The following is a 21,962-nucleotide window of genomic DNA, read 5'->3' as shown; positions in this document are numbered from 1 at the left end:
GAAATAGTAAGTTAGTCATAAAAACATAAAGGCTGTGGGTGTCTCTGCAAAGGCAGGCATTTTAAGGTCCCAGCAGTCATAAAAGTTGTTATATTGTGTTTGATTAAAACATACAGTGTTGTGAAGCATCGTGACATAACCACTGATCACTTTTATTCATGTCCCACAGCTGTGGTCTCAATGTTGGGATACATAAAATGAGTTTTTTGCTCAATACAAATATTACTTTACACCATTTTTAAACTGATCATGTATATAATTTTTCATCTAAAATGTGCCTGTCCCACACTTCTATGTCACAACATCAATATTCTTTTCAAATAACACATATTTATGTGGAAAAAGTCAAAATAACTGTCTGATTTCTTTGCAAGTAATCAGCCAAATCAGTCTTTTTGCGTCATCCATATTTGCAGAATCAATTTCTATTTTTATCTTACTAAGCAAAGTATTGCATAGTTACCAGTCAAAACAAAAATTTCCTTTGTTGCTGAGTTGCACATTGACCAAATCCTTCCTCCTTTCAAGGAACTAAACTACATCTAGTAGAGCTGCAATGATTAATTAATCATTAAATTAATCTCCAGCTATTTTTTCTATTCATCATTCTGAATTCATCTTCTCAAATGAGAATAGTTCACGGTTTCTTTACTCCTCTACTACAGTGAACTGAATGGCTTTGAGTTGTGGACAGAACAAGACGCTTGAGGACGTCGGATTGGGCTCTGGGAAACGGTGATCAACATTTTTCAGCGTTCTCTGACATTTTATGGACCAAACAACTAATCAACAAATCAAGAAAATAGTCAACAGGTCAATCAACGATGAAAATAATCATTATTTGCAGCTCTACTGTCTAGCAGTAAATACTTGATGTATATGTAAACCCAAAAATCCAGTTAAACTGTTTTGCATCTTTTGTGTCTAAGCCCACCACACCTCAGCTGAACTGAGTTCAACTTTTTTTTAACTGTGTGAGTTTCAGTAAAGCAGTTGATGAGCTAAAGTGTAAGTGTTGGAAAAACTGAGGGGAAATGCCCCCACACACACACACACTTTAAAACCTGGTGGGTCGTTGGCTACCCGCCTACATACGTTTCCTGTCTCAAAGAAAAGGGAGGAAGCACCTACAGTAACCTTTTGAGGCCCAAAGTAGAGGACATACACATGCTGCCCACAGGTAATGCATACTGTACCCATGACAACAACTCAATCAAAACCAAAAGTGTGGTTCTCCAGTGTAATCACTGCCTGCCTGAAAGTTTTCACACATCAATATGAGACACAAGAGACACGAGTACCTGCTGCTGTGCCACCAGACATCAGAACAGGTTCTTCCTTCAGGCTTCAGCACTCCAACATGCAAAATTGATTTCATTTATATTTATGACTTATTATTTATTGAACCAATCTGCTGCATATAATTTAATCCTTTGCAGTATTTCTATGGTTGAAAACTGTGGTCCAGTGTGCTTTTGTAAATTTAGGTTATATAATGCTTTTTTATCTCTGAACCTGTTTTGGATCCTTTAAATTCTGTCCTTCATTGATTCATTCATTCCCTTTTGTCCTCATTTAATTTAAAATAATTGTTCATCATCTGAGTTGTATTACTCTTTAAGTGGTCCAACAATTTACACAGTTGAGGTCGATGGGCACTGAAGATAAATAAAGCTGTTTGTTGTCCGCATAGCTATTTAATTTCACACTAAGGCTGCACAATATGGTAAAGAAGTCATATTGTGATTATTTTGACTGAAACTGTGGTTGTGATGTGTGACTTGATTAATTGCATTACACTTATTAAAGTCACTATGATGTGATATTTTTGGGGGTCTTTACAAAAAAAAAGTTTTCTTTCATCAAGTGAACAAGATTTTTAGGTCAGACAGTGCTTTATTATAATGTTGTTTTCTCACACATTCTTCCTTGCAATTTGGTTTTGGTTCTGCAATCTGCATATTGCACTTGGCCATATTGTAATTTCGATAATATTGTGATTAATTGTGCAGCTCTCACACCATTTTGTTGTATAATTTGGCCCAGTGGGAGCATGTTCAGTAAAAATAGTGGACTGAGTATTGAGCCCTGTGAAACACCACAGCAGCAGCGGTTTTCAAAATTTTTGTGGCCGAGGAAAACAAAAGAGCAAGTCAAAATCTCAAGCCACACCTGTATTCATATCCATGCAAAACAGCCTCAAACCAACCTAACCACAGGAGGCAACGAGCGCTTGCCAACTGGAGGCAGAGTTCCTGTAGTGTCAAGCGATGTGTCACACTAATAATTTTCACCATCCGGAAACTGCATGAATGGTGAAAACTGAGGTTCCCTTTAATAGAGGGTTTTCAAAGGACTTTTTGGGAAAAGAGTGCAACAAAGTATAAACATTGTAAATAAAAAATTCACAACTTCTTATTTGTACTGTACAGCATACAGCAATAATAATGTATGACTGTAATAAAATCCCACAGCACACCATTGTGCCTTGCCACACTGTTTGGGAATCAATGTCATTTACACTATGATGAATATCTGAAATGTGTTTACTAACACGCACAAAAATTAGTCAAGAACCGTTCCAGAAATCCCAATAAAATGCTTTTATTAATTAGTCAGTGCAGTTACTACGGAAGTTTCTGTGCTATGGCCACCTATTATTTATTGCGGATGTTATGTTGACTAAGAAAGCTATTTTAAGGTGCAATCAGTGAATTTGGGGAAAGACAAGTGATTACTGAGTCTCATTTCTAGGTTGTTTAAGTAGAGACGGTTTGGATTGGTGGCTCGAAGATGATTGATTGTTGAGTCTTATTCCGAGGTCGTGAAATATGGATGTTTTAGGAATGAGACTCAACATTTGACTATCTTACCGACCTCTGGTTGGCCAAAGCCAGTCACAGACTAGACTTTCTAAAGCCTGAAAAGAGAACCAAGAGGAGGCACAGAAGTCTCATTTTCACTCAGACTACTTGAATTAAATCAAGCTTAAAGGTTATCATGCCTCTTATGCCACCAAAAAAACCCAGCCTACGCTGAGATAAGCCTAATATTTTTCATAATAGATGGATTTTTAAGTTTTTCTTCGACAGAATAAAGTAGAAATAAGTTCCATAAGAAATCCTGACCTGCAGTGAATGCAGATGGGGACGTCATCATGGGCTTGACTGGAACGCATCTCCTCCAACATTTCCAGGATGGGCGGGATGGAGTCTGGTACACCGTGATCCGGCCAGTTGACATAGTGCAGCTGTGTCAAAGTTCGGCTACACTGGAAAAAAGAATTAATGATTGCAGACAGTTATAATACAAGCCTATTTTCAGAGCATATTTAAGAGCAGAGTCACGTATCGGTTCAAGAGAAACACATTTACCACTGTGAAATGTCACTATGAAAGCTGAAGATTTGCATAAATCAAATGATTTTAGCAGACATTAGCTTGTTAGATCCTGTCTGAAAGTCTCTGTAGCACTTAACAACATGTCAGACGATAATCTCTTGTTTGTCTCAGGAGAATTACCCTGAGAGTTATTCTCACAGTCAGGGTATAAACACTGCTTACGTTGCGATAAGTCACCCGTAACGTCCTTGTCAGATAATCTCCTTTACTTTCCTCAGAGTCCTGCAAAAAAAAAAAAAAAAAAGCCAGCAGTGTATCTGTAAGTTTAGTACTTATTCTTGCTGTTTAAAATAGTTAACAGAGATAATGTGAATTTCTTTTGTATTGTTCTAATGATAGCATAAGCAAAAGTTGCATGACGCAGGTGTTGTATGTGTTGAGGACAGCATCAAATTATAACATCAGCATATGTTTTGGAAGAGTTCTAGGAAAGAGCCAAAGCAGCAAGTGTAACTTGTGAAAATAAAAATACTCACACAGTAAACTGTAAAAGGCTCACAAACAAATGGCTGATCGTGTTGCTGTGGCCAGTAGCGCTCACACTTTTTCTACAAAAAAAAGAAAGTAAAGACAGCACAAGGTTTTTCACATATTCCTTTTCACATATTTTAAAGAAAACAGATGTAAGAAAATAAAAATTAACACAAGAATAAAAAACAAGAATAATCAATCAAATTAACAGCAAAGTCACAATAAATAAGATAAATACATAATTTTTGTCCAAAAAGGTGTAGAAAGAAGTGAACTTATCAAGTTCCACCCCCTTTTACATATTTCATCATTAAACTTTGTACTGTGCATGTATATATTCCAGCTTTCTGCCTCAGTGTTCACCACACACAACTCAATCAAACCGAAAAAAAAAAAAAAAAAGTAAACATTCAAAACACAGCAACAACAAGAACACAAAACAACAAAAAACAGAAGTCAACCCACACATCCTGCCTCCTGTATTACTATGCCAAACATTAATCAACATGCTGGCATGTCACAACACATACACACAAAAAAAACACACAATACAACATCACAAGTGAACATCACATTCTTGAGATAACCGACGCCCCTTCCTCATTCTTGTAGATTGCAAAAATTATTTATACGCACATCTTCTTGCACTGTTTGATATTTTTACTCTGCTTGAGTTCTATATTTCACACACTGAAATACACACACTCTCTTCTCAAGATTGGCGGGGACACGTTTTATCAAATTAAAGTTCTGAACTGTCTTACAAACACAACAAAAAATGCTGTCAATCTACACGTTAATCCACTTTGATCCACTACATTGACCTATTGTAGTTTATAAAACCACACCAAGCCGACACATGAAACGCAAAACCAACTACGCAACGCAGTTCGTCTGTTGAGGAAATTAAGTGAAATGTGGAAATGAAGGAAACGGTTTTACCTTTCCCATCTCAAATTCTCGACAGGCCATCACTATGACCTAAAGCCAAACAAGACGAGAACAAATTACAATACATCAAAATACACAAACACATCTGTAAGATATGATAGAACTTTATTAATCCTGAATGAAATTCTTGTCGCAGACTGCTTCAAAAATTACATTAAAAGTATTATTATTATTATTGTTGTTGTTGTATTTTTCCATATATTGTCAAATGCAAATATTTTTTACTTATTCTTATTTTTACATACTTATTACTTTATTTATATTCTGTTTAAATTTCTGTACGCCTATGCATATATACATATATCCTATATATTCTGGAATGGGAGCAACTGCAATGCAACCAATTTCCCCTCCTGGAATCAATAAAGTATTTCTGATTCTAGACTGAAAAGTAATATTGGCACTGATACTGAGAAGTAAAAAGAAGTTATACTGCATCAGATAATGAATGTAAAAACAGCACATGATAATAAACATATTTTACATGATAATAATAATAAACAGTAATGCTGCACATTATAATGAAAAGTAATATTGCACATATTAAAACATGATTTTGAACATAATAGGAAAATAATATCGCACATAACTAATATTAGGGCTGCAGCTAACGATTGTTTTCATAATTGATTGATAATAATTGATTCTTGATTAGCCAATTAGCTGTTTGGTCCATTAAAATGTCAGAAAATGGTGAAAAATGTTGATCATTGTTCCCTAAAGCCCAAGGTGACGTCCTCAAGTGTCTCATTTCGTACACATCCCAAAAAATATTCAGTTTATTGTCACAGAGAGGTAAAGAAACCAGAAAATATTCACACCTTCTTTTTTTAATTAAAAAACAAGTATCAAAATAGTTGCCAATTAATTTGATAGTCGATTAATAATGTGTTAATCGTTGCAGCTCCACATGATGATGAAAAAGTAATACTCAACATGATATTGGTATTTATTATTATTGTTATTTATCTATTTTATGTAGCCAGAGAGCTTCTTTGATCATCTTTACCTCTGAGGCATGCTAACAGTTGTCTTGATAACAACATTACATGTTAAAACAGTGTTTTGTGTCGACATATGAGAGGCGGGTCAGACCTTTATGTTGTACTCCCAAAGCATCCTCATGAAGTCCAGCACTGTGTGAGGCAGAGGACCCTGAGTAGCAATGTAGGCCCTGGAACCTGACATTCCCTGCAGACAAACCGCAGCAGAAGTCAGTGGATGGTAATAACAGTCGCACAAAACCACCCGTTACACGAATGTTAACAGACTGCAGATGCAACTTATATGAACAGAAGCGATTCTCCTTTCGAGGTCGCTGTTACTTTACCTCGATGAAGCTGGCGTTGATGTAGTCAGTGTCATTTTTAGTTGTGGTGAGAGTGAGCTTTACTCTGCTGTGGTCAACTGAAAGCAAGAGGAATATGTGGTTATAAAACGAACGTTGCACATATCAGAGTTGAGTGTGCTGCACCTTTTAACACCCCTATTTACCTTACTGTCAAATGATAAGATATTAGAAAAGATAATATTCTTACGAAATAAAGCAAATATAATCTGTCAAAATCATTACTCACACTTGTACCACATTATTAATTTAGTAGAACATATTATCTGTAACTTTTTTTTTGCTCATATATATCACTTTGCATCATTTCCTGTCATCATAGATTGATTTCACAGATTTCACAGACATTATTTGCTATGTTGGCTAATGGTTCTTTGATCCATCATCATTTTTAGCATTAATGCACCAGAGGTATGGACATATAGAAGTAAAAGTTTCTTAGTCATATCTTATCTGACACTATCTGAACTGTCCTGATGCAGAATTACATTGATCTATTTATGCAAAAGTATAAATGCAAACCAGATCTGGTGTGAGAAAAGCTTACAGGGAACGATGTCCTTATATCGGTTCTTCTTGACGTTTTCCTGTTTCTCTGCTGTCTTGGTGGGGAAGGTCTTATCAGTGCGGTACTTAGTCGACTGACTTTTCAACCTCTGAAAAAAACAAGAAAAGACATTTAACCCTACCACATACCAACCTTTATGAAGCTTAATGTCAAGTCTTATAGTTAGGATGTCATGTAAAACCTAAATAAAAACCAAACGCAATGATTTGCAAAAACCTGTGACCTATATTCAATTCAACACAGTACAAAGGCCAGATATTTAATGTTTAAACTGATTACCTTTATTGTTTTTTGTAAATGTACACTCACTCTGAATTTGATGCAACACATTTCAAAAGAGTTGAGACAGAGGTGTGTTCAACACTGTGTTACATCACTTTTCTTTTAACAACACTCAGTGCGTTTGTGAACTGAGGACACTAACTGTTGAAGTTTTGAAAGCGAAATTCTTTCTCACTCTTGCTAGATATATCACTTCAGGTGCTCGAACAGACCGGGGTCTGTGTTGTCATATTTTGTGCTTCATAATCTGACACGTTCAGTAGGAGACAGGTCTGGACTGCAGGCAGATCAGTCGAGTATCTTTTACTACGAAGCCACAGTGTTGTAACAAGTGCAGAATGTGTCTTAGCGTTGTCTTGCTGAAATAAGCAGGGACGTCTCCGAAAAAGACATCGTCCAGATGGCAGCATATATCGCCCCAAATCTTGTATGTACCTTTCAGCATCAATCGGGCCTTCACAGATGTGACAATTACCCATGATGCCATGGGCACCAGCACACCCCCATACCATTATAGATGCTGACTTTTCAAGGCAACAATCTGGATGGTCCTTCTCCTCTTTAGCCCGGAGGAAGCGTCATCCATGATTTGTGAAAACAGTCTGAAATGTGGACTCATCAGAGCCCAGCACATTTGTCCATTTTGCATCAGTCCATCTCAGATGAGCTCAGATCCAGAAAAGTCTGCAGCGTTCTGGATGTTCTTGATATATGTCTTTCTTTTAGCATGGTAGAGTCTTAACTTGCATTTGAAGATGCACCAACATACTGTGTTTACTGACAACAGTTTTCCAAAGTGTTCCTGAGCCCGTGTAGTATGTGGGGTTTTAATGCAGTGCCTGATGGGTCAAAGGTCACAGGCATTCATTGTTGGTTTTTGGCCTTGTCCATTACATGCAGAGATTTCTCTAGATTGTCTGAATCTTTTAATGATATCATGGATTGTAGATCCTCACAGTGAAATCCCTTAATTCCTGCAGTTTTGTGTTGAGAAACATTCATAAACTGTTGGACTATTTGCTCACGCAGTTTCCACAAAGTGGTAAACTTCAGCTCACTGATGTCTGTGAACCGCCGAGCCTCTACAGGATGCCTTTACAATACCAAGTCATGGTACTATTACATTCAGTTTAATATAAGTTAAAAAGGATTTGCAAATCATTGCATTCTGTTTTTATTTACGTTTTACACAGCATCCAAACTATTTTGGAATCTGGGGTGTTTTATTTGTTTGGGCATTTTTTGCAATATTTTGATAGCTGTTCACTCTGACAGCAGAGTCAGGAAAAAGAGAGGCGCAAATGACAGACAAATTACACGTGACCAATTGCACACTGGTCACACATGGTCAGCTTTTATGTGATTCAACCCCAGATGACCAGAATCTATGACTCACTTTACTAGGAACTGACACGATGTCTTACAAACTGAAAGGATTTCCATCCGGAATGTACTGTGCGGAAGGTTTGACACTCGAAATTTCAGTCATGGCACGTCCATGCTTACAGGATTTGTTGAGACACTGGTCTTTTTGTTCAGAGGCCAGTTCTCGCCGTTCCAAACAGTCTGCTAAAGGCTTTGCAGACCATCTGCGCCGCTGACACCACAGAGTGCTTTTTGTTCACAAAGGAAGTGATGCAATAGACCCCCTTCCTCTGGAGTGGTCGGGGGTGGTAGCAGCATGACAGCAGAAGGGCAGCATGTGAAGCACACGGTGCTGTCCTCAGGCTCTGGCATGTCACTCATCGCCATGGTGGCAGCCCACAGATGATGTCACCCTGAGGCTCAAGACTTCTGAGAGAGTTTTTTTGAGGACATGCATGCGCCTGTGTGTGAATGTACATGCACTGATATATGTGTACAAGACTCATAAACAAATGATAGACTAATTCAGTTATCTTTGTTACACTGTCCTTACATCTAACGATTTTTGAAGTGAACTCGCTGTTGCAGACAAATGATCAATACTGATGTTAAATCATGAGAGTCTTGCTCAGTGTTGCACAGTATACCGTGCAAAGGTATTGCAGTACCCAGCTGTTAAAAATGACACAATACCACCTTTTATTAGTAGAAATACTTTGTATGACAGTGTTAATAAGAGCTGTATTGCTCCACGTGCGACAGCAGGGCTGTGTGTGTGTGTGCTGTTCCGCACTCTGCTTTCACTCCTTCCAGGCATTGTGGGTATGCCACACTTTTTCCTACTAGCGTGAGGCTAGTTAGTAAATGTGACAGATAACAGATTTACATGCCCCCAAATATAAGTCAAAGGAGTGATTTATTTGGTGACACAAAACTTTTTTACCATCAAAATTTGACAAGGTAATTAAGGGTTTGGCTTTAACCTTGTTACTAGTATACCAATATGGCGAATATCTTTATTGGAATTCACAATGGAAGTGAATGGTGACGAGTTTTGCAACATAAAAAACAACAACAACAAAAAAAAAACAACAACAATGAAATGCCCCCATTCTGCTCATCTGGTGTAATCCAGAGCTCCTCAAGTCCCGACATGCTGTTTGCACGTCGTCACAACACACTACAAACATGGTGTTAATAACATTTTTTTAAATCAACTTGGCATGTTGGGGCTTTAGGAGACTTGGATTACACCAGATGAGCAGTATGGAGGCGTTTTATGTTTTTATTTTGTTATTTTTTTAGGTTTGAGAACTGGTCACCATTCACTTACATCATCCGGTGGATTCTGCAGTGCTGTTTTCTTGTGAAACTCCACCAGTGTTTTGTGGTCTAAAAAGACTAAACCCAACCTTCAATCATCATGAAGATAAGCAGATAATGACTGAATTGTCATTTTTTTGTGAATTATCCCTTTAACTTTAATTTTTCGTTGGACAGAATGCCAAACATGACATTGCATCAGGGGCTAATTAATGTATGACCCTGTTGTGAAAACAAATATAAATTAGGGCTGTCCCTGCCTAAGATTTTTCGTTTAGTCGAAACAGATTTTGCCGTCCTATATTCAACGATTCATCCTTTTTTTCCTCCTGCAGTGTAGCGCACCACACTAAATTCCTATATGAGCTTACATGAGTATGTTTTACTAGTAAGACTTGCCTTTTAATGCCTTTCCTTATCATCTGTGATATGAAAATATCAGATTTTCACAGAGTCAGAGAAATTTCTAGTGTGCATCCTCCTGTAGGTCTTTCTGGTGAGTTTGCAGAGAGCAGGTAAACAGCTGATTAAATGAAGCATATGTTACTCTTTAAAATAAGGTCTCTCACTGTTGTGATCCTTTCCATAATGTTGTCAGACACTAACAATAACAATCTGAGCCGGTCAATGGCAAAAACAAGCACAAACAGCAAGCGTCACCTGCTTTGTGCGCTCCATAGGTGCGCCTGGATGATGTGGCTGACAGCACGTCACGTTGCTCTGCATGTTTATCACCCTTCTCTTCCATCACAATTTATTTTGTGGTGATTTTGAGTCTCGGCTTCATTCTGTTACATTGCTCTGTGTACAATAACGCACATAAAAAACTAGAGCCGAAACTTGCCAACTGGTCCTTTTGCCCTCTTTCATCAGTCACCAACAGCGCATGTGGTCTTGAGGATATTTTGTAATAAAAGCACCAGCTACAATAAAAAAATCTATTTATGATTTCCATTAATTTCTGATTGAAATGTTCTCTTTGTGAAGTTGTGTAAGCTTCTATCTATTTTATCCTGTAACTATAATGCACACAGACTGACAAAGAAGAAAAAACACGAATGCTCGACTGGAAGAATGTCCAACTAATGATTTGGTCGTGGACTGTCAGGGGGCAGCCCTAAAAGAAATATTTGGGAAATAAAAAATTATATAGGGAATATAAACTTAATGTTTTGATGGCTTTCTTGTGTTTAGAATATACGACTGAATTAATGTATCATATTTTTTAAAAAAGCCACACAATCATAGGAAAGTAAAAATGTTGTAATCCTGAAGTTGTAGTGACCCTGCAAGATCGTCAGTCTTTGCAAAATCTTAAAACTCTGTGACTTCTGACAAGTTTTTCTTTAGATGTGAAAAGGTGTCAGATCATCTTTTCTAAATCTTCCTGCGTACAGTCGGCATTAGTTGTTAGATGTGACCATGCATTTGCCTATGGGTTTTCCTCATTCATGCGCACTCAGTGACAAGAGTCACTGAGTGCACTCAGTGCAAAGAGGAAGCACAATAGTGGCGCTGGAGCCATTATCACAACAACAGCGTGTTACTTCCCCCAAACACGGTGGCTTTTTGTGAAAATTTGTAAGACTGGAACACTATAAACTTTTTGTCCGAAACTTAATTTGGTGTAAACAAACAGAGAAGTTATGATAAGGTGTCTGATGGTGTGATAATGAAAGCCACAGGAGAAGTAACTACGCAGAGGCTCCATCTACCAGACACCTCACTTCAAAAAAAGGAACACTTGACTCACCGCAAACTCCCCAGCAATGTCATTCGGCACCCCCTCGTCCACAGCCTCCTGTCTCTCCAGCTGGGCCAGGAAGCTCCTCAGTATCCAGGCTTGATGCTCCATGGCTGGCTGTAGAGTACACTGCCTGGGATAGGGCACCTTTCACAGGCATGTCAGGACACAAAGGTCCTCGTCCACGGGTCATGGGCTAGGGTCACCGTGGCTCTGGGCTCAGGGCGGCGGCACGTCTGTTGCTGCTGCTCAAAGCACTTCTCTATAACTGTCACATCAAGGAACTATTGTGAGGGAACGTGTGAACTGTCTCTGAGGAAGTAAGAGTAAGCTAACAGGTTCTGTGGTCAGATTAAAAGTATTGCCGCGCCCCCTGGGTGTCTTTCACTGGGTCCTAAAGTCACTTGGGTGTTTGCATGATGGCGTCACAGCAGAGGGAATGGGAAAAGGAGACACCCACAAACAGAGAAGGCCACACATTTATGCATATAAACGGGAACCAACAGCTGTTCCTACCCAAAGTCAGAGTGCAGCGCAGGCAGTTGAGCCTGTTGGACGACATTCAGGACACACAGGAGGAGGGGAGGAGGAGGAGTGATGTGGGGAGGGATGGAGGCAGAGGCAGAAGGAGTGGTGAAGAGAGAGGCTGTCTGAGAAGCCTGAAAATCCTGATATTCTCAACAAGCCATTGAGCTCTTCATTTATGGCTACTGTATCTTCACAGAAATTATTTGTTTTGGTGAAAACCGCCTCACAGTAGTAACTCTGCCACTTCCTGTAAAACTCAGATTTATTAACTTACTGTCATTTGTTTAACAGGTCAGTTTACCCGTTTTTGATTTTACCAGTTAAAAGAGAAATGGCAGGGTTAAAAAAAATAAAGGAACAATATGAACTGTAATATATTTACTGTAATAATTAATAAAATTACCATAATGTGTCATCAGAGATTAAGGAAACACACTCACTTTTCTGACAACAGCACTATAGCCACAGTCTCCTTTGAAATATTCTTTCTGGGCTGGAATAACAGTATTTGTTTGCCCGTTTCATGCTAGTTAAAAAGTTAAAATGTTACATTGTTTACTACATAGTTAAAAAGTTAAAATGTTACCTTGCTTGCTAGCCAGTTGAAAAGTTAAAATGTTACCTTGCTTGCTAGCCAATTAAAAAGTTAAAATGTTACATTGTTTACCACGTAGTTAAAAGGTTGAAATCTTACATTGTTAGCTAGCCAGTTGAAAAGTTAAAATGCTACTAGTCTAAAAGTTAAAATGCTACATTGTTTGCTTGCTAGTCTAAAAGTTAAAATGCTACATTGTTTGCTTGCTAGTCTAAAAGTTAAAATGTTACATTGTCTCAAAGTTTGGTGCAGCATAATTTAGAGTTAAACCAAGATTTAGTCAGTTTTAAAATCAGTCCCTGTTGGTCCGACCCAGCCTATGAAGACTTACCTTTATTATATATAGCACACTGGATATTCATAACAGTATGAAAAAAATAAAAATAAAACATTTGTATAAAAATACCTTATAGAGGCAGCATGATATAAAGATGAAAACACCAGCATCAAGATGATAAGATAAACACACTGAGAACAGACTTACCAGAGGAGCTGACGTGCTCTTCATTTGAGACAGTCTGCATCGGTTAACACGTGAAATGAGAAAGCGACATTGTCAGATATGACACGCTGAGAACAACAATGAACTTCATCCTGCGTTCAGCGGGTGTTAAACACTACATCAGCAGCATGGTGACATCTAGTGGCTTAGTGGTGAAAGAACACAAAGAGCCATTCTGACATCAAACTGAGAAGTTCAGTTTACTCAGTGGTGTGTGGGGATTTTATCAGTGAGAAATACTTAGATAATCTACTTAAGTAAAAGTAGCTCCCCCACAGTGCAGAAATATACTTCTACAAGTAAAAGTTCTACATTATAAATTCTAGTTGTATATAAATGTATATGAACAGCAAAATGTACTAAATCCACATTGGCTCTTCTGCACAATCAAAAACTAATTTCATTGTAGTACATTCAAGTTTAGTGACATAAACCTAAATTAAATAGATGTGAATCACTGTGGGGATGCTTGCTTACCCAAATTAAACTAAATAAATAACAAATACATTTGAGTGGTACTGGAGTCTAACAAGAAAGTATGAAAGAGGCAGAAAAACTGTGGCTGTCACCTTGTCACCTTAACAATGTGTTGCATTGTTTGCTAGCTAGCTAAAAAGTTTGTGAAACGATACACAGTTTGCCAGCTAGCTATAATGGGGGAAAACACGTATTGTTGTACAGTACTTTGGCAAATGCATTAAGCTGCTGCCCACCAGTAAATTTTATGGCCAAAACCGTGATTTTATAGAATAATATCTGAAAGAAACACAGTCAGACATTTTAATGATCATGCTTTTATCTTATTTAATCTCAAAGGTGGAGGAACATTCAAACTCAGGTGTTTTGCCATGATGAAAATGCAGTTTCCCCAGTTAAACAATTATGTGTGCATTTGGTTTGTTCAAGGTATAACAGCAAGCAAAAGCAAATCTTTAAGCCACAAAGTACCTACAGGAAGTTATGTGATCACCACCACAGTCCACCTCTGCAGCTTCCTGAGTGCTGACACTGGTTGCTAAGTTTTTGTACTCTCATGATTGACATCAAAATGAAGACCCTGTGTCTGTTTTTGCTTTTTCATGGTGAGTGAACTATGATTTACAACTTGTACATAATACTCTTTCCAGTTATTATAAAAGGGAACAAATCTTCTATTCTTTTTGGAGAGTGAAAAATAAATTATAATGTACATTTAAGGGGACAGGGCTGTATTTTGTTGTTTGTTTTTTAAATATCTGTTTCAGTGACAAAACTGTTACTATTTACTGTTTCAGTAAACCCACAACTTTAAGTCAGATTTAAGTCACAAATTTGAGGACGTGACACTTGCTTAAGTATTCATGGCTTGTGACATGACTTAGACTTGAGACAGATGACTTGAAAGGACTTGACTTAGTTTTTGATTAAATATTTGTATTTTTCTGGGCGGACCAGCAGAGACCAACAGACGAGGCAGCTATCATGGATGGGGCTAGTCCCAAAATTGAGAAACACCTTACACAGATGCGTTGGCAGAGTGGTTTACAAACTGGGGTTTGGGGACCAACGGCACAAGATGGAATAGAATATTTGAACTTTTATCACAATTTTTGGAAGTTGGAACAGCAAGGAAAGAAATCAGGTTGGCTGTTTTGCTTGATAGTTATTTAGTGATGATTGTTTGATTTGAATAAATTGTTTTACTGTGATCACTTCATCTTCAAAGCTAAAAAAAAATATATATATATAGATGGGATTCCCGAAGCCCTCTAAAATTTGAGGCCTGTAGTCTAATGTGCATTTATTGCAGGAGTCCTTGACATGAACAAGTTTGGGAACCCCTGCATTAAATGCCCAAGGAGAAATGATGTGATCCAGGGCAGGAGATTTAACATTGTGACAAAATGTTAAATATCAGTAAGCTACAGCGGGTAGAAAGCCTAGAAAAAAGTTGACATGAGGATATGAGGTTTCATTTTCCTGTCCTGAGCCCCTGAGCACTTCATGCACACATGCAACAGTTTACTGAGGCCATTGTGGCAAGTAAGCACGGACTGGCAGCCATCAGCTGCGTGTATGTTTGCATGTCAGCCTCTAACAGTGCTCACCAGAAAAGTCAGTTCTTTCCTCTCTGTACTTTCACAAAGTGACTTTCAAATTCATTTCTCTTCCGGTCAGAAGTCAACATGGACAGAGAGACAAATAATTATCTTACTGTAAACAGTGTGGTTGGCCCATCTGTGGTCGCTGCTGCACACAGGTTTACAAGCAAAAGTAAACATGAATCCACTTTTTATCCCAAAAGTTTTAAAAACAAACGCTGAGCTCTCATCTGGCTGGTCCACCAATCCGTGATTTCTTCGTGCATCGCTGCTGCAGAGGGTTGAGAAGTGGGAGTGCCTCCAGAGTTTGTTCCTCCAGAATCTTCAGTCTGCCACTGATCTTTTCATCCAGAGCTCCTTGGCTCTGAGCAGCTGTCTATCAGCTCTGTGTCTCAGCTCCTCTCACATCCTCTCAGCTCTCTGCAAAAGCCCTGCAATAGATGAGAATGAACACAGATGAAGGTGAAGTCAAAAGTAACTGGGTGAGCTGACAAACTCCTGGACTGAGCATGTTGCTCTTTTGCTGGACTCCTTTTAAGATTCTCTTCATGATAATTCCATCTTATAGCGACTTTTCCTGCAGGAGTTTCTGCCCTTGATTCAGAGTTTCACCAAAGGAAGCACTAGTTGAACAGCCAATAGAAATGCCTAGTCTCTGAGATGACATGTAATTGGTTTAAGTCTACCGTCATGGGCCAGACTTCCTAAAAAGCCTGAAAACAGAACCAAGAAGAGGTACAGAAATCTAGTTCTCTCTCAGACCTCTTAATTTACAATATGCTGAAAGGTTATTATGGAATTATTGCAAATTGATGCCAGAAAATTGTTGCATACCACAGCTTTTAGTAGGTGTAAGTATGGAAGAGTTTTTGGTAATGTTGAAAATAAAACTCAGCTGTTCATGACCATTGTCTTTTCACTGATTTAATCGTGGAAACTGGGGGATCATTAGAGTTTTGTATGACATGACCTGTTTAATTCTCACCATCGTAACTTGGGACCTGCTTGAGACTTGAAGGTTGAGACTTGAGACTTGCTTGTGACTTGTACATTGGTGACTTAGTCCCATCTCTTTTGCTTAATGTTTAATGTTTCATGTTATTTTTCACGTGGGAAATTCTGTAAGCTCACACTTCAAAAGGACCGGATGTTAGCAACCCACTTTAAATTTACATTAGGTTTACAAGGTTAATATTAAAAAGTTAAAAAATGACAATAAATCAGCTAAGATCAAACTGAATGTTGAATATATTGTGGAAGAATATGAAACAAGAGTGCTTTTCTGATTGCTGCGTCTTTGAGAAGTTTCATTCTGACTGGACTGTTTCTTTGCAGCGAGTCTTCAGCTCCGGTGTGACAAAGGGAAGATCACAGCACATATCGGGGGTGAATTCATTCTAACCTGCACGTATGACGCAAGACAATTCCTGTTCAGTAAAAAGTACTGGTGCCGAGGGGACTCCAGCAGCACATGTGAGATTCTGGTGGATTCAGAAGGCAAAAACAAAAATACACACAGGTCTCACATAATAGATGTAGGGAGAAGAGGGCTGTTTGTGAAAGTCACAAATCTACAGTTTGCCGACGCTGGAGTTTACTGGGTTGGAATTGACAAGATATATGCTGACATCATGACATCAGTTAATGTGGTTATCACTGAAGGTAAGAATCAAGAGGTTTTTAATGATATGCTTGGAAAATGTTCATTACTTTAACATTTACAGACGGCATTTGGACATTGACTCTATACTATCAAGCTAGGCTTGGGTGGTATAAAGATATTATGGTATACCAGGGTATAAAGAAATCCGGTATGATTTTCAAAACCATCTAAAATATGCATGCTCCTCTTTCTAATAAACCGATTTGGAGATGTTGTACAGCATTGTGGTGCACAGTATGTACCACCAGAGGTCAGTCTGAGCTGAGAAGCATGACGTCTGGGGGATAAAGTTTCAGGAATAACTAGCAGTGGTTGACTCAGGCTGTCTGAGGGGGAGGGCCAAAAAAAAAAAAAATAAGGACATGGGCTGTGTGCAGTGGGCACCAGTGGGCCAAAAGTCATCATGCACTTTATCACATTTTGTCCAGGAGAAGGACACTCCAGAGAGCACTTTGTCATGTTTTGTCCATTGGAAGGGCAACCTAGGCAGAAAGTCCCCCCTGGTGCCCCCTTGTTAGAAAAAAAAAACAAAACAATGCTGTAGTGCCCACTTGGATGCCCCTATGGCAAACAAAACAAAGTTCTCTCTTAAGTGCCCTTGCAGTGGGAAAATGTGGTAAAGTGTCCTCTAAAGTGCCCTTCTAGTATATAAAACATGTTGAACTGCCCTCTAAAATGTGCTTACAGTGGGCAACGTGGTAAAATGCCTCTGAGGTGCCCCTCTAGTGAACAAATTGTGGTAAAGTGCCCTCTAGAGTGGCCTTCTAGTGGACAAAACATAGTATAATGGCCTCTTAGGTGCCCTTCTAGAGTATTAAATGTGGTACAGTGCCCTTCAAAGTTGCCCTTTGATTGGGCAAAACATGATAAAATGCCATCTAGGATGCCCTTCCAGTGCAGAAAACACAATGCATGGTGCCCTACATTACTAGACAATGATTTTGCCTCTACATGCCTTTAAATAGGTAAATAGTTCTCTGTGTGTTTTTGTTATGGAGTTGTTTTTGTTTTGTACACTAAAACAAAATTAATCTGAACCAGGAATTGAAACTGTTTCACCTTAAATGCGTCATGATTTTTGCCTTTGCACCCAGTCCTTTTATTGATCAAATAATCTAAAATAAAAATTAACTTTCTTCTTTGTGTCAGTTCCAGTATCTAAACCGAGACTTTGGCCCCTGAGCTCTCTGGTGGACAGGCCAACATGCTGGGGCCAGCCAGTGACCGTACGCTGTGGCTGTACAAAGGGCACCGGCGTTCGTTACTCCTGGTACCAAAACACTCACCACATGAGTGTGCTGCTTCACCGCTCGTCAGATTTGCACCTACACTGTGGCTCAGTGGACGAGGGCAGCGATTACTTCTGCACTGCCAGTAATGACATAAGCAGTCAGGAGAGTGATATCCTCTCTGTGCAGGTTCTGATACCTGCAGACAGCAGCTGTATCTATGTCATTAATATGCAGGGTAAGAACAGAACGGATGTTGTCTTCTCTTATATAAATATCAGAGCAAGAACTGGTAAACTGTTCCGTGGAGCCTGTGTTTGTAATGTTTAACCTTCAAAATGCTTCATAACCAGGCCTGAACTCAATCTGCAGATTATTTTACAGTTTTCTTCTGAATTTTCTATGATTATATATTATTATATTTAGTAGATTTTTGTAGAGCCTTAGGAAAAAGTCAACCAGCATAAAATGTAGGACACGTGACTTTTAAAATACAAGGTTCAATGAGGAGCAGAGAGAGCAAAGGATAATTTATGAAAGAATTAAATGTTAATCATTCACCTCCCAAACAGTTACCACTTCAACACATGAACAAACAGATACATTAATGAATAACTTAAGCAGATTCCATGTGGGTCAGCTCATAACACACGCACAATGAACTATTAGAAACACTATAATACATCTTTGTTTTATCACAGAACTTATTTGGATTCAAATGCATTATAATCGTACAGTAAGAACTAATACAACAAATAGATTTTAGAAATTATAAGAATGATCAATACTTCAGTCCCAGAATCACCTTTAATTGCTTCACTCTATTTTTTTATTGTGAAATTATGGCAGTATACTGCTGCCACACACACACACACACACGCACACACACAAAACAGATCAGTATCATGTAATAATGTACAGTGATCATGTCATCATCCTCACTGACACATTTTATGTTATAACAATAAGTTATCACTCTAACATGAAATGTTTCATGTTAAACAAAAATAAATAATATATTGTTGTGGCAAGAAAAGTTTCTTAATATAACATGACAGGTTTGTATGTCATAGTGACATGAAAATATCTTCTTATAACATGAAATATTTTATGCTATAAAAATAAATTATCACATTACAACATGAAACTTTTCACACTGTAACAAGATAAATATATTGATTTAATAAAAACAGTTGTTTTTATGTGATCATTTTGTATGTTGAAATAAAGTGAAAATATCTTGTTATATCTATAATGTGCAAGTCATTATTGCATAACAAGCAATTATGAGCAGCTTTCTGTACATTATCTCACTTGTTACATGGTTATTTACAAAACAGCCCACAATAATTTGATACAAAATATTGATTAAAAAGTGATTTTATTGCTCCTCTAGAGTCTATGATCAGAACTGCATCCATGGCAACGCTCTGCTCTTCATAGCAACGGTCTGTTATACATAGATAAGTCTGCTAAACAGAAATAACAGACATCAGAATGCTGATGACCAAGTGATGAAGTGACCAATCAGAACTGAGTAACGAACAAACCCATGTAATAACTTTTTCTGCAGTTTGCGTCATTAGGAAAGCATGTTGCTTGAAGGGAAAATTTCAAGCTTTCCTCTACAAAGGTCAAGGCTAAATAGAGCAACATAATGTTATGCTTTCATTTTCACTGTGAACGTTCTACTGTATACGGTGTGGGTGGAGGACAAGAGTTGGAGGGTGGAGAGGAAGTGGAGAAAGAAGAAGTGTCATCACTTTCTGATGTTTCTTCATTTATGGGTCCTCAAAAATGTCAGTTTTACGCTTTGAATAAGGCTGTGCCACTCTTGACACTCATATCAATTACTGATATGTCAATCATTCTGAATATTGTTTTACTGTTGTACATTGCTTAGATTAAAGCCCTTGTGTGTAGGATTTGACTTTGGCGACTCCCAGTGGTCATATTAAAAAGTACATTTTGTCAAACAGCAGTGCATCCCAATCCTGTCTGTCATTAACTTTGTAGATCTGGCTCAGCACTCTCACACTGCACTTATTGTCTCACTTTTTGCAAACCCAAAAACACATATTTTAAAGCTCAAAACTTCTAAATTCTAATAAAAAAAAAAAAAAAATCCTACACCAAGTAACCTTAAGTAGGAATAAACAGTATAAACATGGGCATTGTAGGACATGGTGATAAGGTCTGACCTGGTTTTACATCTGTTGTAATGTCTTTATTGCACAATACTCAAGTGCATAAAAGAATGTAATGCCTTTGCTCTTTATCATCAGGTCAACCCATTTATGACTGCGCAGACAGAATGAGCACCACCACGGCCACAACTCCACCACCTCTGACATCCTGCCCAGCGACCATAAAAATCCACTCTGACTCAGGGAATCAGTCTGCACAAATCAATAAAACGGATATTCATCTGTTTTTCAGCAGGTTAGACTTTTTTTTTATCTTACTCACTTTGATGGAAAACAAAGGTTAAAATTAGATTTATTCATCAGTATGTGTTCAAATGGGTCCACAGATCAGTCCATTAATCCTTTTTTTTTTTTTTTTTTTTTTTTTTTTTGTCTTTTTTAGGGCATGGATGGGGATGCCATTTTGGTATACACTGCTGCGTTGGGGCTGTTTTGTGTTCTTGCTGATATTTTTGTGCACGGTAATCAAATGCACAAAAGCAAAACCCAAACATGCCAACAGGAAGAGAGCGGTCAGTTCCAAATAAAAGCCCCATTAGCTTCTGTGACACGCATTTTAAGGGTGGTAGTTCTTTGGAAGTCATATCAGCGCTTGTGCACGTGGGTTTGGCGGTTTTACTGTTGTTGCCAAAGTTCTTTGATAACATGTGACCATCTATGAAGAGTGCAGGTCAGCATGTACTTCAGCACGTTTATCAGAGTGTCTCACTGCAACATGAACAGGATTTCTTTTTTATTTTGAATAATATGATAGCTTTTCAATGCCACGACCAACACATTTAACCCATTTAATATATCACCCATTCATGAGAAATGGGACAAATCATTTAAAAAAAACACAAAATTTAAAAAATTCACAACTTTAAACAATTTAACAAAGCCTTCAAAGCAGAAATCAAAACTTTCACCATGTTTGCTCAGATACTATATTTGTTACAATACACGGAAATGAAACTATTTTAATAAAGTGTACAGAAACTGCTGGAAAGGATGACTAATGAGAAGTGGAAACCAGGCGTTGCTCTGTGGCACTCTGAGAACATTTCGTAATTTGCCAGACTTTTAACGTACTTATATCAGATCAAACAAAAACAGTTGGACCAAGTGTTTATTTTCATTCCATTCATCCACAGAAACAGGTCATACAATAGAGCATTATGAAACAGCGGCCATGTTTCAGGCCAGGTTGGACATTTTACAGCGGAAATTCAAGCTCAAAACATCCTGACCAGAAACAATGCATCTCTCATCTCCATCATGTTTAAACCAGCTGATGCGAATGAAGTTCATGCAGTGGTCAGAGCACGTGAGCGGAGCAGAGTTCATAAACTCAAAAGTTGCAAGTTAGCTTAAATATTTAAAGTTAGTTTTACATGTACTATAACATTACATTTAAATTAAAATGATTGCTAATGTCAGCCATCACAAGTATTTTCAGTAAATGCAACTCAGAATTTTGCAATAAGCTAAAAGAACTGAATAGTTTGAAGCATAAAACCCCATTATTTCATTTACACTAACGTTCAAAATTTAGTTTAATAAACACAAAGGACAGAAAACGCCACTGGTGCTCAACATTTTTATGTCAGTAGAACTTTTTCACTACTTGCAAAAATTAATTAATTCTAGCATGTGGTTTTACAGTGTATATGAATGTGCTTTGAGAGACGGTGTGTGTAAATAAAAATGTATGTTGTAAATATC

At 38.0% G+C, this 21,962-nt stretch overlaps 2 protein-coding genes across 5 annotated transcripts in view; one reads left to right on the top strand and one right to left on the bottom strand.

The window, feature by feature from the left end:
• Nucleotides 1–11,829, bottom strand: part of ptpn22 (protein tyrosine phosphatase non-receptor type 22) — a 25,268-nt gene extending 13,439 nt beyond the window's left edge. For 2 of the 4 annotated variants that reach the window (XR_014770688.1, XM_084720426.1), the window contains exons 1-8: nt 11,463–11,829; nt 6,719–6,827; nt 6,154–6,230; nt 5,919–6,014; nt 4,815–4,853; nt 3,878–3,949; nt 3,564–3,623; nt 3,129–3,271 (exon numbers count right to left, since the gene is read on the bottom strand). Coding sequence is in view for 3 of the 4 variants with exons in the window: in XM_084720426.1 (XP_084576552.1) it covers nt 3,129–3,271; nt 3,564–3,623; nt 3,878–3,949; nt 4,815–4,853; nt 5,919–6,014; nt 6,154–6,230; nt 6,719–6,827; nt 11,463–11,564 (698 nt within the window). In the remaining variant the exon portion in view is untranslated. The remainder of the gene's footprint in view (nt 1–3,128; nt 3,272–3,563; nt 3,624–3,877; nt 3,950–4,814; nt 4,854–5,918; nt 6,015–6,153; nt 6,231–6,718; nt 6,828–11,462) is intronic. The other 2 variants (XM_084720424.1, XM_084720425.1) reach the window with 1 other exon arrangement.
• The window catches only part of LOC146324815 (uncharacterized), a 25,351-nt gene extending 3,389 nt beyond the window's left edge, over nt 1–21,962 (top strand). Inside the window, exons 2-4 of the mRNA XM_084720429.1 lie at nt 17,972–18,289; nt 20,337–20,493; nt 20,641–21,962. Coding sequence (XP_084576555.1) covers nt 18,112–18,289; nt 20,337–20,493; nt 20,641–20,785 — 480 coding nt within the window. The 5' untranslated portion in view covers nt 17,972–18,111 and the 3' untranslated portion in view covers nt 20,786–21,962. The remainder of the gene's footprint in view (nt 1–17,971; nt 18,290–20,336; nt 20,494–20,640) is intronic.

Source organism: Lutjanus erythropterus, chromosome 6, assembly GCF_056507025.1.
Source record: "Lutjanus erythropterus isolate fLutEry1 chromosome 6, fLutEry1.hap2, whole genome shotgun sequence".
NCBI lineage: Eukaryota > Metazoa > Chordata > Actinopteri > Lutjaniformes > Lutjanidae > Lutjanus > Lutjanus erythropterus.
Note: the sequence above shows the minus strand (reverse complement) of the source record. Positions and strands in the feature narration are given on the sequence as shown.